This window comes from Hemicordylus capensis, chromosome 3 (assembly GCF_027244095.1).
Source record: "Hemicordylus capensis ecotype Gifberg chromosome 3, rHemCap1.1.pri, whole genome shotgun sequence".
NCBI classification, from domain to species: domain Eukaryota; kingdom Metazoa; phylum Chordata; class Lepidosauria; order Squamata; family Cordylidae; genus Hemicordylus; species Hemicordylus capensis.
In genome coordinates this window covers 98,810,357-98,831,968 of record NC_069659.1, presented here as the reverse complement: position 1 = coordinate 98,831,968, position 21,612 = coordinate 98,810,357, and the positions used below count along the sequence as shown (strand labels likewise).

The 21,612-nt window shown below is 42.3% G+C and overlaps 1 protein-coding gene across 2 annotated transcripts in view; it reads left to right on the top strand.

Moving 5' to 3' along the window:
- Positions 1–18,139, top strand: part of LOC128350393 (amine oxidase [flavin-containing] A-like) — a 66,057-nt gene extending 47,918 nt beyond the window's left edge. For both annotated transcript variants that reach the window (XM_053308653.1, XM_053308654.1), the window contains 9 exons: positions 2,379–2,528; positions 2,976–3,135; positions 4,327–4,423; positions 5,619–5,672; positions 7,201–7,258; positions 8,119–8,216; positions 11,391–11,502; positions 13,861–13,923; positions 15,124–18,139. In XM_053308653.1, coding sequence (XP_053164628.1) covers positions 2,379–2,528; positions 2,976–3,135; positions 4,327–4,423; positions 5,619–5,672; positions 7,201–7,258; positions 8,119–8,216; positions 11,391–11,502; positions 13,861–13,923; positions 15,124–15,282 — 951 coding nt within the window. In that variant the 3' untranslated portion in view covers positions 15,283–18,139. The remainder of the gene's footprint in view (positions 1–2,378; positions 2,529–2,975; positions 3,136–4,326; positions 4,424–5,618; positions 5,673–7,200; positions 7,259–8,118; positions 8,217–11,390; positions 11,503–13,860; positions 13,924–15,123) is intronic.
- Positions 18,140–21,612: the final 3,473 nt, after the last annotated feature.

The window sequence follows — 21,612 nt, the reverse complement described above, 5'->3', positions numbered from 1 at the left end:
AGATGTTTCTAACTTTTCTGCCTTGACATGAGTGTCTAGTTATTAATTTTACAAAATAAATATTTATGACAATATAGTATTCCCAAACGTATTAAGACTGTAATGTCTAACATACAGAACTTCTAAATGTGCTCTTGGTTCTTATATTTGAAACCCATACTATCCCTCACCTTCTGGAAAATATAAAGGTTCAGAAAAATCAAAATGCCTGTCCACTCCATTCCCCCATATAAAATCAGCACCTCAAATCTTTAATCTTAAATTAACAGTTATTTCCAATGTAGGAACAGTGAATAAGTCATTCTCTCTCTCTCTCTCTCTGTGTGTGTGTGTGTGTGTGTCCTGTGCTCATGCATTCTGGTGGTGATTTTTTAATTTTTGATCTCCAGATAGGGCTGAGAGAGACTCCTGCCTGAAATCTTGGAGAATCCACTGCCAGTCTGTGTAGACAATACTGAGCTAGATGGACCAATGGTCTGAATATGGCCTCCTATGTACCTCCTATGTAATGGTCTCCTATGTACCTTTGTCATTCCTTGCTTCCCTTTTCACAAAGTTCATTGGGCCATCTGCTGGCCCTCTTACAAACTTGATCACTACAGTTCAAAACCACGTTGACAATTACAATGGGACACACACACCCTCCATCACACAAAATCAATGATTGTCAGCAACACAGGATCAACACTACACACTCCCTGTTCTGAAGTGGGGCGGGGAATGTTACCAAGATACACATTTCTTCCCATCATTTTTGACAGGTACTTCAGCTAGGTAAATGTAATTTTGTATATCATTAAATCAGCCCAAATGTGTTTATTGCCCTGCTAAACAAAGGACACAACAGGATGAGATAGTGGGTGATTCTGAGGGGTTATTTTGATGTTTGCTTCTAAATAACCACAGGAAAGGGTGATCAGGCTGATAGTACTGGATAAAAGAGCTACTCTTCCTCTCTCAGCACTGTTTTCTTAAGTAGAATTGTTCTCCAAAGGGGCTATCTGCCCTATGGAGCAAAACATTCAGGAACTTCTATAACTGTAGCAACTGCTGCAGTAGCTTTAAGGTGACTTCTTGATATCCGAGGCTGTGTGCTCATTGACATCAACACAGATGCTCTTGCCTAACAAAGGCAATCCACATGGATCATGGTCATACATGGATTGCCCTTTCAGATAAGATTCAGTGAGTGCTGCAGTGAGGAGGGGAAAGGAACCCTCTTCCAGAACTTGGGTAGGTGTGTGCATGATGCTCCTTCCACAATCGGGTCCCTGGTCTGTCCAAATAATGGTCTGTGCTGGTAATTGACCATGTTGATTACCTGTTGGGTGGGTGGTTTTCAGTGCTGTCCACCTTCCCATCAGGTAATCAGTGCCGATGTCACCATGCATCTTTTTGGCAGTAACATGGTAAACCTCTCCACATGATCATCTAAACCTGGATTAGAGGCAGATAACCCAGGGTTGCATGCCCATGTGAGCCAGGGCAAATCCTTCAAGCTCTCATAGTCCGAATCAGGGTAACCCTGCTTCCAACCCTTAAATCTTAACCCAGGTCAGTGAAGAGCCCCAGTACCTTGGGTTGTTAGGTCATATGACTGCTTTTCCTGGGTTTTCAAAGCTGGTTGCCGTGTTTCTCAGAACACTACAGAGGGGCTGTGAATGTGCCACTCTGCACAGCACGTTCTATGATCACTTGCTCAAAATGCACCACCTCCTTCCTCCTCATGGCCTGTCAGAGGGAATCTGATGATGTTAGGAGTTTTCCCTTCTCCCAGCAGTGTAGAGCACATTAGGGAGGCTTCCCCAGTGTTGGGAGGCTCCTTTCCCCACTCCACTCTAGCTCCCATCTGCAGCAATGGAGAATGCAGCTGATGTGCTCGTCTGGAAGAGGGGGCTTGCAGAGCCAACTGAGCTCTGCTCATCAGTTTTAATAGGACTGGTGAATTATTCCCAGCCCCAAACCACCCTCTTATGATTCTGTGTAAGACCCCAGTAGCTTCTCTGGTGCCTATTGCTCCGTCAGAGGATATTTTGTCTGAGATAATTTCTCCATGTTTTTCAATGTAGCTGCCTTTAAGGCAAGTGCATTTCAGAGATTATGAAATTCATATATACCACTTCTGTGTTTTAGCTGAGGAATAGTTGTTACACTGATTTATATGATATGTGGGTAGGAATAGCTTTATTCCCCTCATAATCCAAATCTTCAAGAGACCATTCTTCTTTGTGGACTGTTATAATTTATTACTATAAATTGAAACCTAACTCTGGATTTCTTTCTCTCAGACCACCTACATACAGGCTCTTGTATACCAGTCATTTACTACTGAGGATAACAGTATCTTAAAATTCTGTTGATGTGATGATTGTTCCCAGGAGAGAAAGTTTGTCGGGGGTTCTGGACAGATTACGGAGAAGATAATGGAGCAACTCAAAGGCAAAGTTAAGCTGGAGAGACCTGTAATCCGTGTTGATCAGTCAGGTGATAATGTCATTGTGGAGACACTGAACCATGAGATATATGAGGTAATCCAGTAAGAATAAAAAATAGTATGTATTTAATAGGAGGCATATCTGCTATAGCTTTTAGCCAAATGCAATCAGCCCCTTGTGCATCCTTCTCACACTACTCAGGAAGTCTTTGAAATCTATTTTATTGATGTATTTATGATGGCTTCCCCTCACAGGATACTGTAATCAGATTCTGGCATTTGTCTGCCGTCTTTTGTACCTTGCTTGCTCTTCTGATTGTATCACTGGACCACCGCAGTGCTCACAGCTTTAATCTTGGGCAAATGTACATGCTGAGTTGATTGATGTGATGTCCTGAGCAAATGTATCCAGAAGATGTGTAGTACTCCTATATAAGAGGCTCATGCCCAATATGCATTGGTCTTTATAATTAACTGCAACAAAAATGAGTTTTATTCTTATGAAATATGTGTCTGATGTTTACCTGTTATATTCTTACAGGGCAGGTATGTGATTAGTGCCATTCCCCCAGTCTTAACCACAAAGATCCATTTCAAGCCAGACTTGCCAACAAAAAGAAACCAGTTAATCCACCGCCTTCCCATGGGTTGTGTTATCAAATGCATGATGTACTACAAAGAAGCCTTCTGGAAGAAGATGGGTATGCGTAGATCAACTATATCACAATTAAGAATGGTCTCAAATTCTTAATCTCAGAGCCAATCTGAAGTAGACTTTACACAGAATTTCATGTAACTTTCTCCTGGCATTTTTTTTTAAGAAGAGAAACTGCTGGAGGCTGCAATCAGGAATAGAAAAAGAGTGGGTGGGACTTAACCTTTTCCCTACCTGGCTGTTTTTCTTTCCAATCTCCCTCAAACTGACTTCTGCCTACAGGAGAGCTTATAGGGGGATATGTTGTTGTTTGAAAAACCATAACACTTCTGAAGTCTACTATACAAAGGTGCCTCTTTGCCAAGTTAGCAAAGCACTGAATTAACAAATAATTGTTGAAGCTTTGGTACTGCATCAGGAATGTCATGTATCATTTTATTAAACTTCACAACATTTTTCTGAGGTAGAAAATAATTTCTTTTTTACCACTTTTACAGGCAAAGGAGTAAAATTGGGGTGTCATGCTTAGGGTCTGGGACAGGCAGGCACAACTTGTGATGTACCAAGCATGTATGGTACCTCTGAGGAGCTCAATAAATCTTTTGATTTCTGAATACTTGGGACTGGAAAAACCAGGAGTACGGGTAGAGTTATTCAGCACCTGGCAGGCCACAATAGATGGCCTGACAGGAAGGGTTCCATCTTTCTAGCCCGGCAATCTTATACTCCATTTATGCCATCCAGCACCATGCATACAACAGCCTAATGGTGGCCTAGTATAGTCAAGACCATATATCAGATCCTATATAAGATAGGAGGACCAGATAAGAGATTAGAGCTGGTCTTGTGGTAGCAAGCATGACTTGTCCCCCTAGCTAAGCAGGGTCAGCCCTGGTTGCATTTGAATGGGAGACCACATGTAAGCACTGTAAGATATTCCCCTCGGGGGATGGAGCCGCTCTGGAAAGAGCAGAAGGTTTCAAGTTCCATCTTTGGCTTTTCCAAGATAGGGCTAAGAGAGACTCCTGCCAGCAACCTTGGAGAAGCCGCTGCCAGTCTGTGTAGACAATACTGAGCTAGATAGACCAATAGTCTGACTCAGTATAAGGCAGCTTCCTATGTTGATGTTAAGCTGTCAGCAGTAAATGTTTTAAAAAAAACAACTATGTATGTGGCTGAGATGTGAGCTTGGAAATTAATTTCAGGTGGTCATCTTGTTTTTCCTTTTCTGTTTCAGGTTTCTGTGGCAGCATGTTTATTGAGGATGAAGAAGCTCCAATTTCAGTTACTTTAGATGATACTAAACCGGACGGTTCTGTACCTGCCATCATGGGGTAAAAAAGTATTGTATATTTATCTGGAAATATTTGCATAATGACTTACATAATACTGACTGGTGAGAAGTTATGGGATGTGACATACATAATATGCAAGACCTCCATGGAGGGACCATATTTATGCCATGCTGTTAGTTCCGTCTAGGGATGTGCATAAAGCACTGCAAAATTTAACTTGTCTTTACAGAAACTTGTCTTCCCTTGAACATTCTCAAATGTTTTTTCATGAAAGAAACAGTAACATTCACTTTGAATGCCACTTTTCCAAAAAGTTCATACCCAACCCTACTTTTGTCATGTGTGTCTTCAGCTCTGTCTTCTCTGTTTCACATAAATATGCAAACATTGCCCTTTATCATTCACTGTTGTGCTTACGGAGCACACCACAGTTACATACTGCTCAGTAGACCTGTGCAAATATTCAGCTCTGAATATTTGAGCCATAGAACTGTATGGGGACAGTGCTGGGAAGGACTTCTGCTTCCCAGCACTCCATATGGCCCTTCCTGCACACCTTACCAGATGTTGCTGGGGCTTTCTCTGGCTTTGGTTCTCTTTAAGTGACCTCCCTGGTGCTGGATGCAGCACTGCTCTTCATTGAGGTGAGAAGTGGAAATGGCCACCTCTATGCAGGGCCAAGGGCAATATGAACGTTATTTGGCTTCAAGTATTCAAAGGTAAAGAACTGCACAGGCCTACTGAGCAGTACCTATCAGGGAGTTGGTTTCTTGTTGATTTGTCTCTTAAAATACAATTTTGACATCACCGTTGGCTGTTGAAACAATATATTAGCATCATTATTGAGTGTTGCCCAGATAAAATTACTTAAATGCCCAAACTGATCCAACATAGAGACTCCTGGAATTTATTTCATGGTCTGTATGGATGGCAGGTGGAGGTGTAGATATTGCATCCAGACTTGTTTTGCTCCTCTTTTTCTGCCACACATGCTATTCATGCTATCGGCAGGCAAGAGCATCACTTGCCTTTTTTATGCCAGGCAGGTTCTGTAGCAACTTGCAGGTAGCTTTCTGTTGTGCTTGAAATTTCCCAAATGGATGACACTATGTGCGACATCTACCTTATCTACTTTAACAAAAAAAACCCTAAGCACAAATTTTTGCTTCTATATATTTCTTAAATCTGTACATTCACTTGTAAAATACTGATGTGTAATTTTTTTTTCATTTAGCTTTATTCTCACAAGAAAGGCCTTTAAAATAGCAGAGGTTAGCAAAGAGGAGAGGTAAGAATAAGCAACTTCTAAATGTATCTCTGACTTAAAAGTCTGTTTAAAGAACAAGCACATTATTTTCATATATTCATATAGTAATATACTGGGCTTGGATGGGTTTGCGGGGAGAGTGGGCTAAGCCCGCTCTCCTTGCAGACGAGCAGTCAGTCCCTTGCAGACGAGCAGTCGAGTGGCCGAACCAGCCGCCCACACGACTGCCAGCTCCGTTATTGATCTGGAGGAGGCTGGGAGGATCGGGGGACCATGCAAGCACACAGGGAGGGCATGCTGGAGAGACCCCAGAGCCAGGAGGCTGCTTTTAAGCCTCCTGGTTGGGGGTCTACTTCTGAGTTGCCGTGGTGCGGAGCCGCGCTGTGGCAACTCACGATCATAGAGCCCGGGTTAGTGGAGCACTTGCTCCGCTAACCTGGGCTTAGGGGAGGGTTATTTAAGCAGGTTAACCACTTGAAGGCCACCGGGCTCATCTGCGAGCCCGGTGGTTCTCACAGTCAGGCAAAATCGGGCTAGGCTCCCCTAGCCTGATTTCGCCTGATCGTGGGAATAGCCTCACTGTGTTTTATATTTCCAAAACTTTCTTGCAGAAACCAGACTTTTCAGTGCATATAGTCAAGACCTGATGGAAGACTGGGATTAGCTAACAATAATCATCCCTATCATATAATTTGTTGTTTGTTTATTTATGATATTATACTTGTAATTTGTCCTTCCTGCAAAGGACTCATGACAATGTGTTAGTCCTTGATGAATCAGCAGAGAAACATCGTTTTTGTTCTCAATGTCATCCATCTATACAGCTGAGATTCCAAACACAGATTCCAAAATGCATCGTGACCTCTTTGTTGAATGCATTTCTGATGGAAACATTGGATAATTGATTAGTGTTAAGATGTTTGAAGCAGCAGAGACCTGAAGTTCAGCAATCCATGAAACAAAAACCAAGCAGCAAAAACCAAAATATTTTATGCTTATTTTGCAAAGCAGACTGCGTCTCTATACATATTTTCAGTACTTTGTAGAGACATCTTCCTAGTTAGATCAACTCAGTTTTTAAAATATATTTCTATACACGTTAGAGAGGCGGAAAGAGACTGTTCCTTGTGTTCAGAACATGTCCAAGAGACAGAATGTTTGGAACTGGTTAGCAAAAGAGAGGAGGCACTCCATCTAATATGCATTGCTTTTGATCACCAGCTACCATGGAATTTGGAAGAAAAAACAATTATGTGGAAAGGAATAAAAACCTTTCCATTGGGTTGCTCTTTTCAACTGTGACAGGGTCAGAGTGCTGCAACTCAGATGCACTCAGAAAGAGGTGCCAGCTTTGTATTATGAACTTCAGGATAGTGCAAAAGAGTTGTTGCTGGTGAATACATATACATTTGAATATTTGGTCTGCAATGTGATTTGGATAGTTGTTTGACATGTTACAAGAACTAATTTTGATATCATTGGTTTAAAACCTAATGGTGGATTTGAGTCTTCCCACATGTTCTGACCATCTTTTCCTCCTTCATATTAGGAAAAGAAAAATCTGTGAACTATATGCAAAGGTATTGGGCACAGAAGATGCTTTACATGTAAGAAAGATGGTGGAGTAGTAATAATTGTGATATGTTAAACTGTGTAACTATTTGAGGTATATGCCCATTGTATACTTTGTCCAGTATCTTCACTAAAAATGTAGAAGTACTGTCTGTAAAGCACCTCTGCAGTATTTAGTTATCTGGAGTCCTGCTGTGTGAATGGGGAGACGATTTTTGCCAATCTCTCCTTCCCCTGAAAGTGTTCTTTAACACCCATAAATGTGTCTTTGAGGGTTGTGCTGCCTCCAGGAACATATTCAAGGGAAGAAGAGATTGGCAACCCTCATCCCCGCATCGGCACAGTAGGACTCTGGATTACTAAACAGTACAGAGGCACTTTGCACGCAGTACCTTCCTACAGTTAATGATGTTGGCCTTTTGGTTCCTCCTAGACTAAAATGTTCAGTTATGCCAACTAATTTATGTCTTAAAATTTGAAGGAAATCCTGAGATTTAATCCTCAAATGCTTTTTATACTTGTCAGAAAGCACAGCAGGGAGGTAGGAAAGAAGTTGTAATGATTGTTGAGAGAGCACAAAACCTTGCTGACCCTGTGTACAGAAGTTCCTTAGTGCTAAAGCTGCATAATTATTCAGTTTTTGTGGATGGAAAAATGCCTGAAGGATTGCAGTCTCATTCAGGAGCAGCCGTGCTGGAATCCAGCTCAGTCCAAACTGATTGCCTTGAGTTAGAGCTCTGTGGAAGTGCAACCATGCTAAGTTTAGACCAATAATAGATATGCCTCCATATAGCAATAATGGAAAGTGGGGAAGTATCCAGCATATCTTATTCCTACAATGAATCTGTGAGTTCCTTACTTTGCTTTGTTTCTCATGTGTGGTTTATACTTACAGCCGGTGCATTATGAAGAAAAGAACTGGAGTGCTGAACAGTATTCTGGTGGCTGCTACACAGCTTATTTTCCACCAGGAATTATATCCCAATATGGAAGGTAACACTAGATGATGATATATTCTGATTTTTCCCCAAATCCTTGGCATACGAAATCTATTAAATATACAGCTTAGAGCATTAAATACATTGGCCAGCATCCTGCACAGCATAACATGGGTAGTGTCAATCCACCTACGCTGTTGTGAACTCATTACACTGACAGTCTTGAGCTTTCGTGCAAGAGCACAAATACTTCAAGTTGTGCTCCTGCATTCTGGAAATGCTGGTTAGATTGGAAGCATATCACTGATGATCAAGCGGTGTGCTTTCCGATTGAACTAGCACTTCTAGAGCACGGGCACTTTACTTGAAGTATTTGCACTTTTTTGCAAGACCACTGGCTAGAACAGCAAGACCACAGCTACAACAGCAGCACAGTTGGAGCCGTACCACCTGCATTATGCTTTGATGGATGCCAGCCACTGTCAACATCACTGGTGAGAAAATGCCAGAATAGCAAAGCTGTTGCCAGAAGGTACAAAAATAATATTTTGTATACAGTACTTGCTTTAATACACTGTAAAAGTAAGTACATTTTACTTCAGTGCCACAGAACGGAAGTAATTCCATTACAGTGATGGGCTTAATTGCAGATTATACACATGTGTGGCTGGAAATATATGGAAGGGAAATCAACTTGGGGGTGGGATTTGCAGAGAAGTAACAGATGGGGTTAAGCACTCCCTCCCCACTACTTCTCTGCTCAAAACTGCCCCTTCCCAAAGCAGTTTTTCTGGGGAAAGAGGGGGCTATGAATGTTCAGTCACACATGTTGTGATCTGATCTGAATAAAGGACTTGATCAGATACTCATCTTTGCATGTAAGATGGAGTTAGGCCCATGGGGAGAATTCAAATGCAGCTAGTTATTGTCTTTGGCTGTAACCTTTGGGCAGCATTAGTGATAAATGTGAATCCAGTTTCCAGGATAACTGGCACTGAAAAACAATTATTCAGTGTTCCTTTCCTGAGCTTTTAGAAACAGAATATTGCATCCCTGGTCTGGGATGCAGGAGGAGACAAGGGAGAAATAAGAGGTAACTGATGCCTTGCTTCTGTCCCATGTGGACCTTTAATACTTTTAAGGACTTGTCCAAACTAGAAAGAAAGGGTTGGTTTGAGCTGGAGTTGCAGGGGATGTGTGAAATGATTCAGGTACAAAATGATCTGTACTTGAATCTGGCTGATTCGGGTGATTTGTAGACAAAACAAATCACCCCTGTCCTCAATTGTCCAGATTTGGGTACAAAACTCCAGGCGGTCTTGGAGGAAACTGATTATCTAGACCCATTTCAAACTGGTTTTCAGGCGGGCTATGGGGTGGAGACTGCCTTGGTCGGCCTGATGGATGATCTCCAATTGGCAATTGACAGAGGAAGTGTGACTCTGTTGGTCCTCTTGGACCATATCGACCATAGTATCCTTCTGGAACGTCTGAGGGGGTTGGGGGTGGGAGGCACTGTTTTACAGTGGTTCCGCTCCTACCTCTCGGACAGATTCCAGAAGGTGTTGATTGGAGATTGTTGCTCTTCAAAATCTGAGCTTAAGTATGGTGTCCCTCAAGGCTCCATACTCTCTCCAATGCTTTTAAACATCTACATCAGGGATTCTCAAACTTGGGTCCTCAGGTGTTATTGGACTTCAACTCCCATAATCCCCAGCCTCAGTGGCCTTTGCTTGAGGATTATGGGAGTTGAAGTCCAATAACACCTGAGGACCCAAGTTTGAGAATCATTGATCTACATGAAACTCCTGGGAGAGATCATCAGGGGATTTGGGGCTGGGTCTTACCAGTATGCTGATGGCAACCAGATCTATTTCTCTATGTCAACTTCTTCAGGAGTTGGCATATCCTCCCTAAATGTGTGCCTGGAAGCAGTAATGGGCTGGATGAGGGAGAATAAACTGAAGCTGAATCCTGATAAGACGGAGGTACTTATTGTGCGGGGTCAGAACTCTAGAGACGATGTTGATTTACCTGTCCTAGACAGGGTCACACTTCCCCAAAAGGAACAGGTTCGCAGTCTGGGAGTACTTCTGGATCAACGTCTCTCCTTGGTTTCTCAGGTGGAGGCGGTGGCCAGGGGTGCTTTCTATCACCTCTGGCTGATACACCAGCTTCGCCCATTTCTTGAGATCAATGACCTCAAAACAGTGGTACATTTGTTGGTAACTTCCAGACTTGACTTTTGTAATGCGCTCTACGTGGGGCTGCCTTTGTAAGTAGACTGGAAACTTCAGTTGGTTCAGAATGCGGCAGCCAGGTTGGTCTCTGGGTCATCTCGGAGAGACCACATTACTCCTCTGTTGATGGAGCTACACTGGCTGCCAATAGGTTTCCGGGCAAAATACAAAGTGCTAGTTATAACTTATAAAGTCCTAAACGGCTTAGGCCCTGGGTATCTAAGAGAGTGTCTTCTTCGTTATGAGCTCCACCCCCCATTGAGGTCATCTGAGGAGGTCCATCTCCAGTTGCTTGCAACTCGTTGGGTGGCTACACAGAGACGGGCCTTCTCAGCTGCTACCCCGAGATTGTGGAATGCGCTCCCTGCTGGGATACGAGCCTCCCCATCTCTGACAATCTTTTAAAAACACCTAAAAACACATCTCTTCAACCAGGCTTTCTCAGCTTTTTAAAACTTGTTTTTAAATTGTTCTGATTATTTAATTGCTGTTTTATGTTTTTAATTGTTAATCATTGTTTTATGCTTTATAATTTTTGTTTTAATTATTAACTGATTTTAATGTGTTTTAATGTAAACTGCCCTGAGCCTTTTGGAAGGGCTGTATAAAAGTTTTAATAATAATAATAATAATAATAATAATAATAATAATAATAATAATAATAAAACAAATCAGCCCCAGTTCAGATCTGAAAAATTTGGAAATTTAGACCTCCATTTTGTGGCCAAAGTGGGTTGGGTGGTAGTGCCCAATAGGTTGAAGCTACCACCCAAATTTCAAAGAAATTGGGCAAAGGGGTGATATTTAAAGATTTTTTTAAAAAAAGATTGTGAGCCCTTTGGGGACAGGAATCCATCTTATTTATATATTATTTCTCTGTGTAAACCGCCCTGAGCCATTTTTGGAATGGCAGTATAGAAATCATTAATAATTATAATAATCATCGTCATCCTCTTAATGTGTTGTGATGTTTAATATTTGTTTTAAAGGGTAATTCGGCAGCCAGCTGGCAGGATCTATTTTGCGGGCACTGAGACGGCTACCCAATGGAGTGGCTACATGGAAGGGGCAGTGCAGGCTGGAGAGAGAGCAGCCAGAGAGGTAAAGAGAGTCAGGTCTCCTTGGGCATCTTCATTAAAGGCCTCGATAGACTAGCTGTGCCAAGGTGTTTTGGCCTTGGGGTTCATATTTGAACTGTTGTCATTGTTCTAAAGAAATAATTTCAATCAAATTAAATGTAAATTATTTTCTAACAATGGGCTGATGATGAATCCCAGTTACTGCAGTCTAATGTGTCCTGGAAACTGCTCAGCCAAAGCATTTTTCTGTATAAGCATAATTTTTCAAACAAAAATGCTAATTAAGCCAAAATAATTTCAGTGACATGCAATTGCTATTTTAATTTCAACTCTAAATCAGAGTCCTTGCAATATTTAAGTCATCGTTCAGGACCAGCTCTTTCTTCAACCACATGAATACAATTTCAAGTGACATGTTTGACACTAAATTATCGTATGCTCCTCCCCTCACCAAGCTCTTTCTATTCCACACATTGTTACATTTTATGCATTAGCTATAGGTGACCCAGATAGAGGAGCCTGTTATGTATGACTCTGCTCCCTTCCGTTTGAGTCTCCCTGCTTTGTAGGCACTTTACTGCAGGACTGGACAGAAGGTTGATTGGGATTTACTGGTAGATCTATGGAGTGGTTTTTAGTTAATTTAACAAGGTTTCCTGAGTCTGGGCTGTTAGTGTCCCTGAGCCATTATTTTGTAGTTGGCTCTGCTTGGTGGACCTCTAGGTTCTAAACCAAAATAGGTCAGGCAAGATCTCCCCACTTCTATAATCCTGGCATGGGAGTTAACTAGGGGTGTGCAATTCGGATTTTCCGTGTTTCGGTTTGGACCTGAACTGAAACACCCCTGTTCTGTTCTGTGCCTGAATTTTGCCCACCCGAATCACCCCTGATTCGGTTCGGATTCGAATTAACCCGAATACGAATATGAATCGATTCGGGTTAAAAAAATGGGTCCTGGGGTGAAAAGAGTGGGGTGGGGTGGTAGTGCCCAATGGGTGGAGGCTACCACCCAAATTTCAGGGGGATTGGTCATAGGGCTGATTTTGGGTGAATTTTTGAAGTTTTAGTGTCTTGGGGGCATATCGGGGGCAGAAAGTGGGATCTGGGCCAAAAGGGTGGGTTGGGGTTCTAGTGCCTAATGGGTGGAGGCTACCACCCCAATTGCAGAGTGATTGGGCAGAGGGCTGATTTTTGGTGAATTTCTGAAGTTTACGCATTTTTAAGGTTTTCCCCCATTAGGTAGAATGGAGGGTGTATCGCTTCACATCGGGGGGAAAGGGGTGGCCTAGAGTGGTGTGGGGTTGGTGGTAGTGCCGGGTAGGGGCAAGGAAGCTACCTGAATTTTTTCAAAGGATTTGGGCAGCGGGCTGATTTTTGGTTAATTGTTGAAGTTCACATGTCTTTAAGGTTTAGATTCTATGATAGCAGATGAGAGTGGATTCATGGTGTGTCATTGAAAATCTCGTTTGCTATCACAGAATCCACACTCAGAACACCTCAGAAGCAACAAAACTCCAACAAATAAAATCACCAAAAATCAGCCCTCTGTCTAAATCCTTTGAAAAAATTCAGATAGCTTCCTTTCCCCTACCCCGCACCACCACCAAGCCCACCCCACTCTAGGCCACCCCTTTCCCCCCGACATGAAGCAATTATATCTAAAGGGGGGAAACCTTAAAAACGCTTAAACTTCAGAAATTCACCAAAAATCAGCCCTCTGCCCAATCCCCCTGGAATTCAGATGGTAGCCTCCACCCATTGGGCACTACCACCCCACCCCACTCTTCTGCCCCAGATCCTACTTTCTGCCCCAATCTGCCCCATAGACACTAAAACCCTCAAAAAATCACCAAAATCACCACCCATTGGGCGCTACCACCCCACACCACTCTTTTGGCCCCAGGACCTTTTCAATTAAAGTGACAGGAAAGCAATTTCTGCATTGAAATCAATGGAGGCAAAAAGGCGGGAAATTCAAAGAGACGTCAAACTGAAAATGGAGGGGGAAGAAGAAGACAAGGCTGGCACTTTTCTGGGGCACAAAAAGGAGACCCCAAACACCCGAAAAATTCAGACCTGAAACAGGGGTGATTCGTTTCGGGTCCAATATTTTTCGGGAATCGTCGGGGGTGATTCGGTTTGGCTCCGAATCACCCGAAATTGGTCATTTCGGGCACAGATCATTCTGTGCCCGAAACGTTTTGCACATCCCTAGAGTTAACCCTGTTGTCTGTCTGTCTTGCATGTCCTCCCCATTTCAGACATTAGCAGGTGTAACATAAGAACCGATGCTCAGTAGCCTTTTGAGCCGTTCCAATTCCAAGATTCCTATTATATAAAAAGAATTACTGCTAATGGGATACAATTGTCTATCTTCCAGATATTGTGCAACATGGGGAAAATTTCGAAGAATGAAATTTGGGTCACGGAACCAGAATCAAAGGCAAGTGTTATCTTTTATCTTCAAGTAATACTGGCTGGAACATTCATGTGACTTCATCCCTGTGATTCCTGAGCATACTAGGTTTAGGATTTCCCCAGTTAGACCAGTTAGACCAAAGAGGAACCTTTTAAAAGTGGTGATTATTGAGCAGGGGAAGAACTGGCCCTATCCAACCCAAGCACAGCATCCCTCCAGTGGCTGTTGCTGGTGTCTATCTTTTTAGATTGTGAGCCCTTAGGGGGACAGGGAACTTATCTCTCTTTTTCTCTTTTTCTCTTTTTCTTGAGATACTTGATAGGAAACTAGCCATGAGCTTAACAACAGAAATGTTGGCCAGATTATCTAGAGTGTGTGCGCAAGTCAGATGTACTTCATCAACAGGATGTATAGAGCCCCACACACTCTCGTCTGAAAGATGAATAAAAACCAGTCTTTCTTCCACTTGCCAGTAGCTATCTTACCTCTTCACTACCTTACATACATTGCAATGGGCATAATTTCTACATAGGGAATTCATAACATTTAGAGTGGATCAACTTATTTTATGCCTGCTGGATAGACATTATGACAGAAGGGTGGGGAGGTTATAAGGCTCTGTTCTGCTGGAGTTGGAGGATATGAACTACCACTGATTGTGGTGGGAATCATGTCCATGTGCACTTAAAATTAAGCAAAGGATGGTCAATTAAATCAACAAAATCAGAAAATTTCCAGTTGCACTGTCTTGCAAAACAAACTCAAATTTATCTCTTCTGGCTGTAGTTTTACAGCTGAAAATCCTGTGTTTGCATTTGAGTACTCAGTTTGTATTTAGATATAGAACAAAGTTCTCCCTCTACCCTCCCATTCTTCTGCTCTGCACTCTAAACTGCCCACCTGCATGTTGATCCCTTGGAACTTATCTGTACCTCAGTTTCCTAGTTCCTTCCCAGCACTCTTAACGAATTCTCCCACAATTGTCTCCCGTGGCATTTTGTTGTCCTTTGTTCCAATTGCAACTGTATTTCTGAAGATTCAGAAATTGAATTGAGAATACTGCACCTTGTAGCTGTGTTAGCTTATTTGCTGAGAGAGAATTCCAACTTCCTTCAACTGTTTCCTAGGATTCTGCTTTAATTGAATTGCAAGGTAGCTGAGGATGAAAAGTGTCTCTCTTGCTGTAATGTGCCATGTTCTAAAAATGAATGTTCTCTCACCTAGGATGTCCCTGCTCTGCCAATCATGACTACATTTTGGGAGAGAAATTTACCATCTGTTCCAGGACTGCTGAGATTTATTGGATGTTCTGCTCTCTTCACCTCAGCTGGACTCTTTGCCTATAAAAAGGGACTCATTTCAAAAGTGTTTATGTTCCCTTGATGCTGTAGTGTTCTTAAAGAAAAGTCTTTCAGACACAATTTGGGACAGCCAAGTCAGCACATCCAAACCACTTAAATCAGTGTCCCTGTATAGCCCAAAATCAAACTGTAGTGGAGTAAATGAAGGTTCTGTTTTCTTTCCTCATTGACCCTGCTTGATTCATAGAATAAAGTCATCTAATGACAGCAAACGAGAACGGACACTTTCCAAATTTCTCAAAGCCTTTGGAAACTTCCACTTGTCTTAATTTTTATTGTGAACAAATAAATGCTAAAAGCTTGCTCTAGTGGCTTATTAAATGAGATGTTTATGCTCTCAGGTGCCTACTGTACTTAATATTCTGTGCTGTTAAAATAGCAAAACCTGTAAATGTACTTTTGGCTATTATGTATGAAACTCAGCATTGAGATGAAGAAAAATAACTCATGTTAATCGCAAAATCAAACTAATAAAGAGAGGAAAAATGAATAACCTCTAGGGTCAAGTCAATAAACAAGGGGTGGGGGGATAGGGTGTGTCTTAGTAATTTTGCACTTTCGGCATTACGAAAGATGTTGAGTCCCTCATTCTCTTCTAACATATTTGATACCATTTTGCCATTAAAAAAGAATTAGAAAGCTACAAAGCACTTAGCTTGTACTAGAAATTAAGGAAGAAAAGAGTGATTGTCATGTACAAGTTAAACAATATTTGTCCTTTGAACACAACTGAAGGACAAGAAATCAGCTGAATGAGAATGAGTGCACTCTCTATAAATGCCCTTCACCTAAGTCCACAAACATGATAAATGGTACCTTCTCCCCCCCCCCGATAATCAGAAGTTTTCTAGAACCATTCAGTTTGCCGTATAAAACTATATACATTTCCTAAATGAGCCAGACTGAAACACATTGGATTTTCCACTGGGATAGTCAGGCTGGAGCAATCCATGTTTACCCAGAGAGAAAAATCTGTTCTGTTTGTCTTACCACCTTGCTCACTATAATTTGGTTATTTATGTATATTCACAGGGAACTACCCACTCCACCTGCATATTGCAAACATGGTGATATAATATGCACTGTGACAGAGCCAGAATGCTCTGTGTTGGGGCTGCAGTATAAACAGAAGGTAACCCTGACGTTAGAGAGAACCGACAGTGTTGTAAACAGTGTTGCTGTTTCTCCTGTTGCTACAAATGGAGGGGAAACAGTGGAAAAGCTGATTGACTGGTTCTCTCCAGCATCGGTGCTACTTTCCGCTTCCACTACAGCCCAACAGGGGAAGTGTAAAAGCACTTTCCAAAGAATTGCTCCTCACATACAACTGTCACAGAGGAGTCTGCTTTCTGACTTCTAGCTTTGCTAGTTTTGATAGCTTTGCCAACTGCCATGTCAAAAACAATGTCTGGCAACTTGTGCAGTGTTATATCTCCATGATCTGAGCTGTCAGTGACTGACCAGGAGAGGGATCTTGGGGTTGTGGTGGACAGCTCGTTGAAAGTGTCAACTCAATGTGCGGCAGCTGTAAAAAATGCCAATTCCATGCTAGGGATCATTAGGAAGGGGATTGAAAATAAAACGGCTAATATTATAATGCCCTTATACCAAACTATGGTGCAGCCACACCTGGAGTACTGTGTACAATTCTGGTCATCACATCTTAAAAAGGACACTGTAGAACTGGGAAAGGTACAGAAGGGGGCAACCAAGATGATCAGGAGCCTAGAGCACCTTTCTTATGAGGCAAGGCTACAACACCTGGGGCTATTTAGTTTAGAAAAAAGATGACTGCGGGGAGACACGGTAGAGGTCTGTAAAATCATGCATGGTGTGGAGAAAGTGGATGGAGAGAAATCCTTCTCCCTCTCCCATAACACTAGAACCAGGGGTCATCCCATGAAATTGATTGCCAGGGAATCTAGGACTAGCAAACAGAAGTACTTTTTCACACAATGCATAATCAACTTGTGGAATTCTCTGCCACGAGATGTGGTAACAGCCAACAACCTGGATGGCTTTAAGAGGGGTTTGGATAACTTCATGGAGGAGAGGTCTATTGACAGCTACTAGTCGGAGGGCTGTAGGCCACCTCCAGCCTCGGGGGTGGGGTGCCTCTGGGTACCAGTTGCGGGGGAGTAACAGCAGGAGAGAGGGCATGCCCTCAACTCCCGCCTGTGGCTTCCAACAGCATCTGGTGGGCCACTGTGTGAAACGAGATGCTGGACTTGATGGGCCTTGGGCCTGATCCAGCAGGGCTGTTCTTATGATGGTGTGCTGCTGCGCTTCTTTGTGCTTCAAAGGCAGCATTAGAGTTTTATGAATGGGGTGCTTCCACAGATTTCCCCAGTGTCCCAAATGGGGAAATGTTCAGAATCATGGCTTGCACAACTGTCCCATTTGTGCAACCTGGTGCTGCCTTTGAAGCACAAAGCATCCTGGAAGCACACTGTTACAGAGATATAACACTGCATTGGATGTTGGCCATTATTGATTACATTTTATTCCACCCTTCTCCTTTTATATTCCCAATAACCCTGTGAGGTAGATTAGGCTGAGAGAGAGAGTGACTAGTCCAAAATTACCTAGTAAGCTTTGTCGCTGAGTTTTGTGGTTCTCCCTAGCCTAACACTCTAGCCATTCTACCACACGTGATGTAACCGGATAATGTAATAAATGGTTTTCTGAAAAGGAAATATTTACTTTGTTTAAAGTAATAGGTTGACACTAAACAAATGCAACTTGGTGATAAGGGACTCAAGATCAGTTAATGTTCTTGTTAACTGCTTTTGTAAGTCTGTCCTCATTTAGCTCTGTAACTTAAATAAATGTGTTCTTGATTATCCCTTAAACTGCCATTAAAGGATCAATTCAAAGGATTCATCAGAACATTCAAACTGTTTCATTTTGATGACTTTAGAAAAGTTATTTATTTGCTACAAGTTACCCATTACACATGTGCGTGTATGTGTGAGCACATACAAGGTGGTGGGGAAATAGATCTTATGGCTGGTGCCAGAGAAAAGGGTAAGAATATGGGTCTTTCAAAAACTGACAGCATTTCAATGGTATCTAACCCCACAGAGATTAAGTCATATTTTCCTAACATGTCAAGATACTTGCTAGAGATGTGGATATACTGGAGCAAACCTCATTCATGTTTTCTGGAACTGCCCCAGAATAGAATCCTTTTGGAGACGGTTAATTAAAAATATTGAGAAGATGACTGGTTACCATTTGCCTTTGGAACTTCTATCTATTGTTGGAGATGGAGTTCCAGTGACATCGACCTTTTGCACTGATTATCCCAATAACCGCTAGGGGCATTGGAAGTAGAGGTAGTCAATAGGGTCTCCTTACCTGTCCCTGCTTGCCTATTCTATGAACCCTGCTGTGACCCTTCAGGTACTTCCTGTGCTGTAGTCAGTCCTATCCCTTTCCTCCTAGAGAGAAGATGGAAAGATCTCTATCTCCCTACCTAGTCATTATGTAGATAGGATTAGGTCTTTCCTATCCTAATGCATTTCACCAATAAACTAGTTAAGTAATTTAGATTCTTCAGTGATCTCCATGAATATTCCTTAGATAACGGCAGCAACTAAACTCCACACTCTGTAACTGAGTGCTTTCCTTGGCACTCTGGTAGAATACTTTGTACTTTCCCCAAAGGGAAGGATAAATAATCATTAAAACCCCAACTACTATCTGTTCTGTGAAATTAACACAGTGGTATTAATGGAAGTGAGAGTTAATAATCCATTTACTGACTGCTGCCAAAGTTGTAATCAATACCAACTGGAAAAATCCAGATTCACCAACTTAGTATGAATGGCTTGATAAGGTATGGGACATAGTGTGCCTACCCAAATTAATTATATCAGAACAAGGGACGTAACCAAAAAACAGATTTATTCATAATTGGTCCCTTTGTGTTAATTATTGGACTAATAAAGTACAGGATAATGTACAGCAATTTGTTTTGCTTGGAACAACGGAAGATGAATTAAAGATATGATGTGTCTGAGCCACCTAATGGCACAGCAGGGAAATGACTTGACTTAGCAAGCCAGAGGTTGCCGGTTTGAATCCCCACTGGTATGTTTCCCAGACTATGGGAAACACCTGTATTGGGCAGCAGTGATATAGGAAGGTGCTGCAAGGCATCATCTCATACTGCATGGGAGATGGCAATCCTGTATTCTGCCAAAGACAACCACAGGGCTCTGTGGTCACCAGGAGTCAACACCAACTCGACAGCACACTTTCCCTTTTACCTTTATTATATGTCTGGCATGCATGTTTATGTGCATATATCTGCATATAGTACATATGTATGTATCTTGAGTGTGTGTGCATGCATGTATATGTGTTTAAGTGTGTGAGAGAGTAATTTGGAGGGGGAAATGAATTGCTTATGCTCTTAAGTTGTATACTTTTTTCTCTGTGTCCGGGAGGTATTATTCTATGTGATTTTCTGTTGGTATTGCTTCTCTGTGAACATTTACATAATCTTGTTTTGATTTTGTAGTTCGGATATTTATTTTTAAAAAGATTTTAAAATGGACATCATGTAGCTACAATGCTTGGAGAGAAGCATCAGGAAAATGGGTAATAATTGTTTAAGTGGTTTCCCCAGTCAACTCCCGGACATTTTGTATCCAGGACAACACTACTTCTACATCCCAGACATGACTTCTAATTTCTTGATGGTTCTGGCCAATCCTGGGCATGTGGCAACACTAGTCCTGATTGAGTATGGACTGTATGAATCCTCAACCCTTCTTGTCGCACAATGACTCCAATCTATATAACTTTATGAAGTCCAGGTGTCTGGACCATTGTTCCCTGTAACATGGATTCCCAGATGTTGACTACATCTCCCAGAATCTCTAGCAGCAATGGCCTTTGGCTGAGGATTCTGGAAATTGTGGTCAACAACATCTGGGAATCCCTGTTACAGGGAACACTGGTCTGGACTCGCACTACTATGTACAAGTATCCTTCTTGCACCAAACAAATGGCCAGTCCATATGTGATCCATGGAGTCAATCCGTCCTCCCCCCCACCCCCACCGGCTGATCAGCGTTAGTAGAGGTAATAGTGCTAACCATCATTAAGCTGATGCTGGAGAAAGGAGTCCTAGGAGGTGGACTCAGCACATCCTGCTGCATAAGTGGCCCTAATCTGGAAGGGACATTTTCATGCAGTAGCTTGCTTCTATGGATTGATCAGCATTGCTGGTTTCAGGCATTTATGACAGGCCTTTTTTTAGCATATGAAGTGGTAGTATCACTCAGCAGCTGCTCTCAGTCACTTAATGTTGCTTTGTGCCGTGTTCCAAAACTTCACACAGAGAAAAGCACTTCTCATAACTGCAGGAGCTGTAAGTGGGATTTCAAACAAAAGAGTTCCATTAAAAATTGGCAGTGCCCTGCTACTTGGTGACACCATGCTGCTGCTGCTGCTGCTGCTGCTGCTGCAGTTGCTGCAGCAACAGCAAAAAACAAAAAAAACCCACCTCGCTCTGATGTAGTGGAAATTTTCAAATTCATCCTCATTCTACTTCTGTAAGCTTCTGACAACTAGATCAAATGTACTGTTTTCTCTTAGAAGTATAATATTCCAACTTGATGAAGTTGTACATGCTGAGGTTTTAGATACAAGGATAAAGTAGTATTCTTTTCAGCATAGCAGACTGAATCCAAATATTGTTACTGTAGAACTAAGGCATATAAACAGGTCACTTAAGAGTCTCAATGTTGGGTCCCCAGATGATGTTGGACTTCCGCTCCCATAGTCCCCAACCAAAGGCCACTGGGGTTGGGGGTTATGGGAGTTGAAGCCCAATAACATCTGGGGACCCAGGAGCTGCTTGAGCCAAGGAAGCCTTGCAACTTCATGCCTCAGCTGTTTTGAAAACCAAATGGAGTACTACAGAATGGAGCAGCTGGTTCTCATGAAAATTTTTATCTCCGTGAGGAGAGGTAGAAACAGACAAAAGCAGCCTTTGCACATAACACCAAACCAGAGGTGAACGAGCCAGAGGTTTGGTTTCATCACAAGAGTGGCCCAAGGTTTCCCTCCCAAAACTGTAATTTGAACCTTAGGTTTGTAGTGAGTTTCACTTCTTGAACCTCAGCTTTGAAGATGGCATTGTGTCATCCAAATCCTGCTGCCATTGTAACCCGGCTTCCGTGCTGTGCCTGCTCCTGAAACAAGAAAGGGCAGCTCAGATAAGCCCAGAAATGTATCAGCTCTAGGCTTGTCATGCTTCTCACTGGTACCTCTCAAATCAGTTGCCCCACTGTTGCCCAGCAACAGGGACACTGTGCTGTCACATCCCACACTTCAA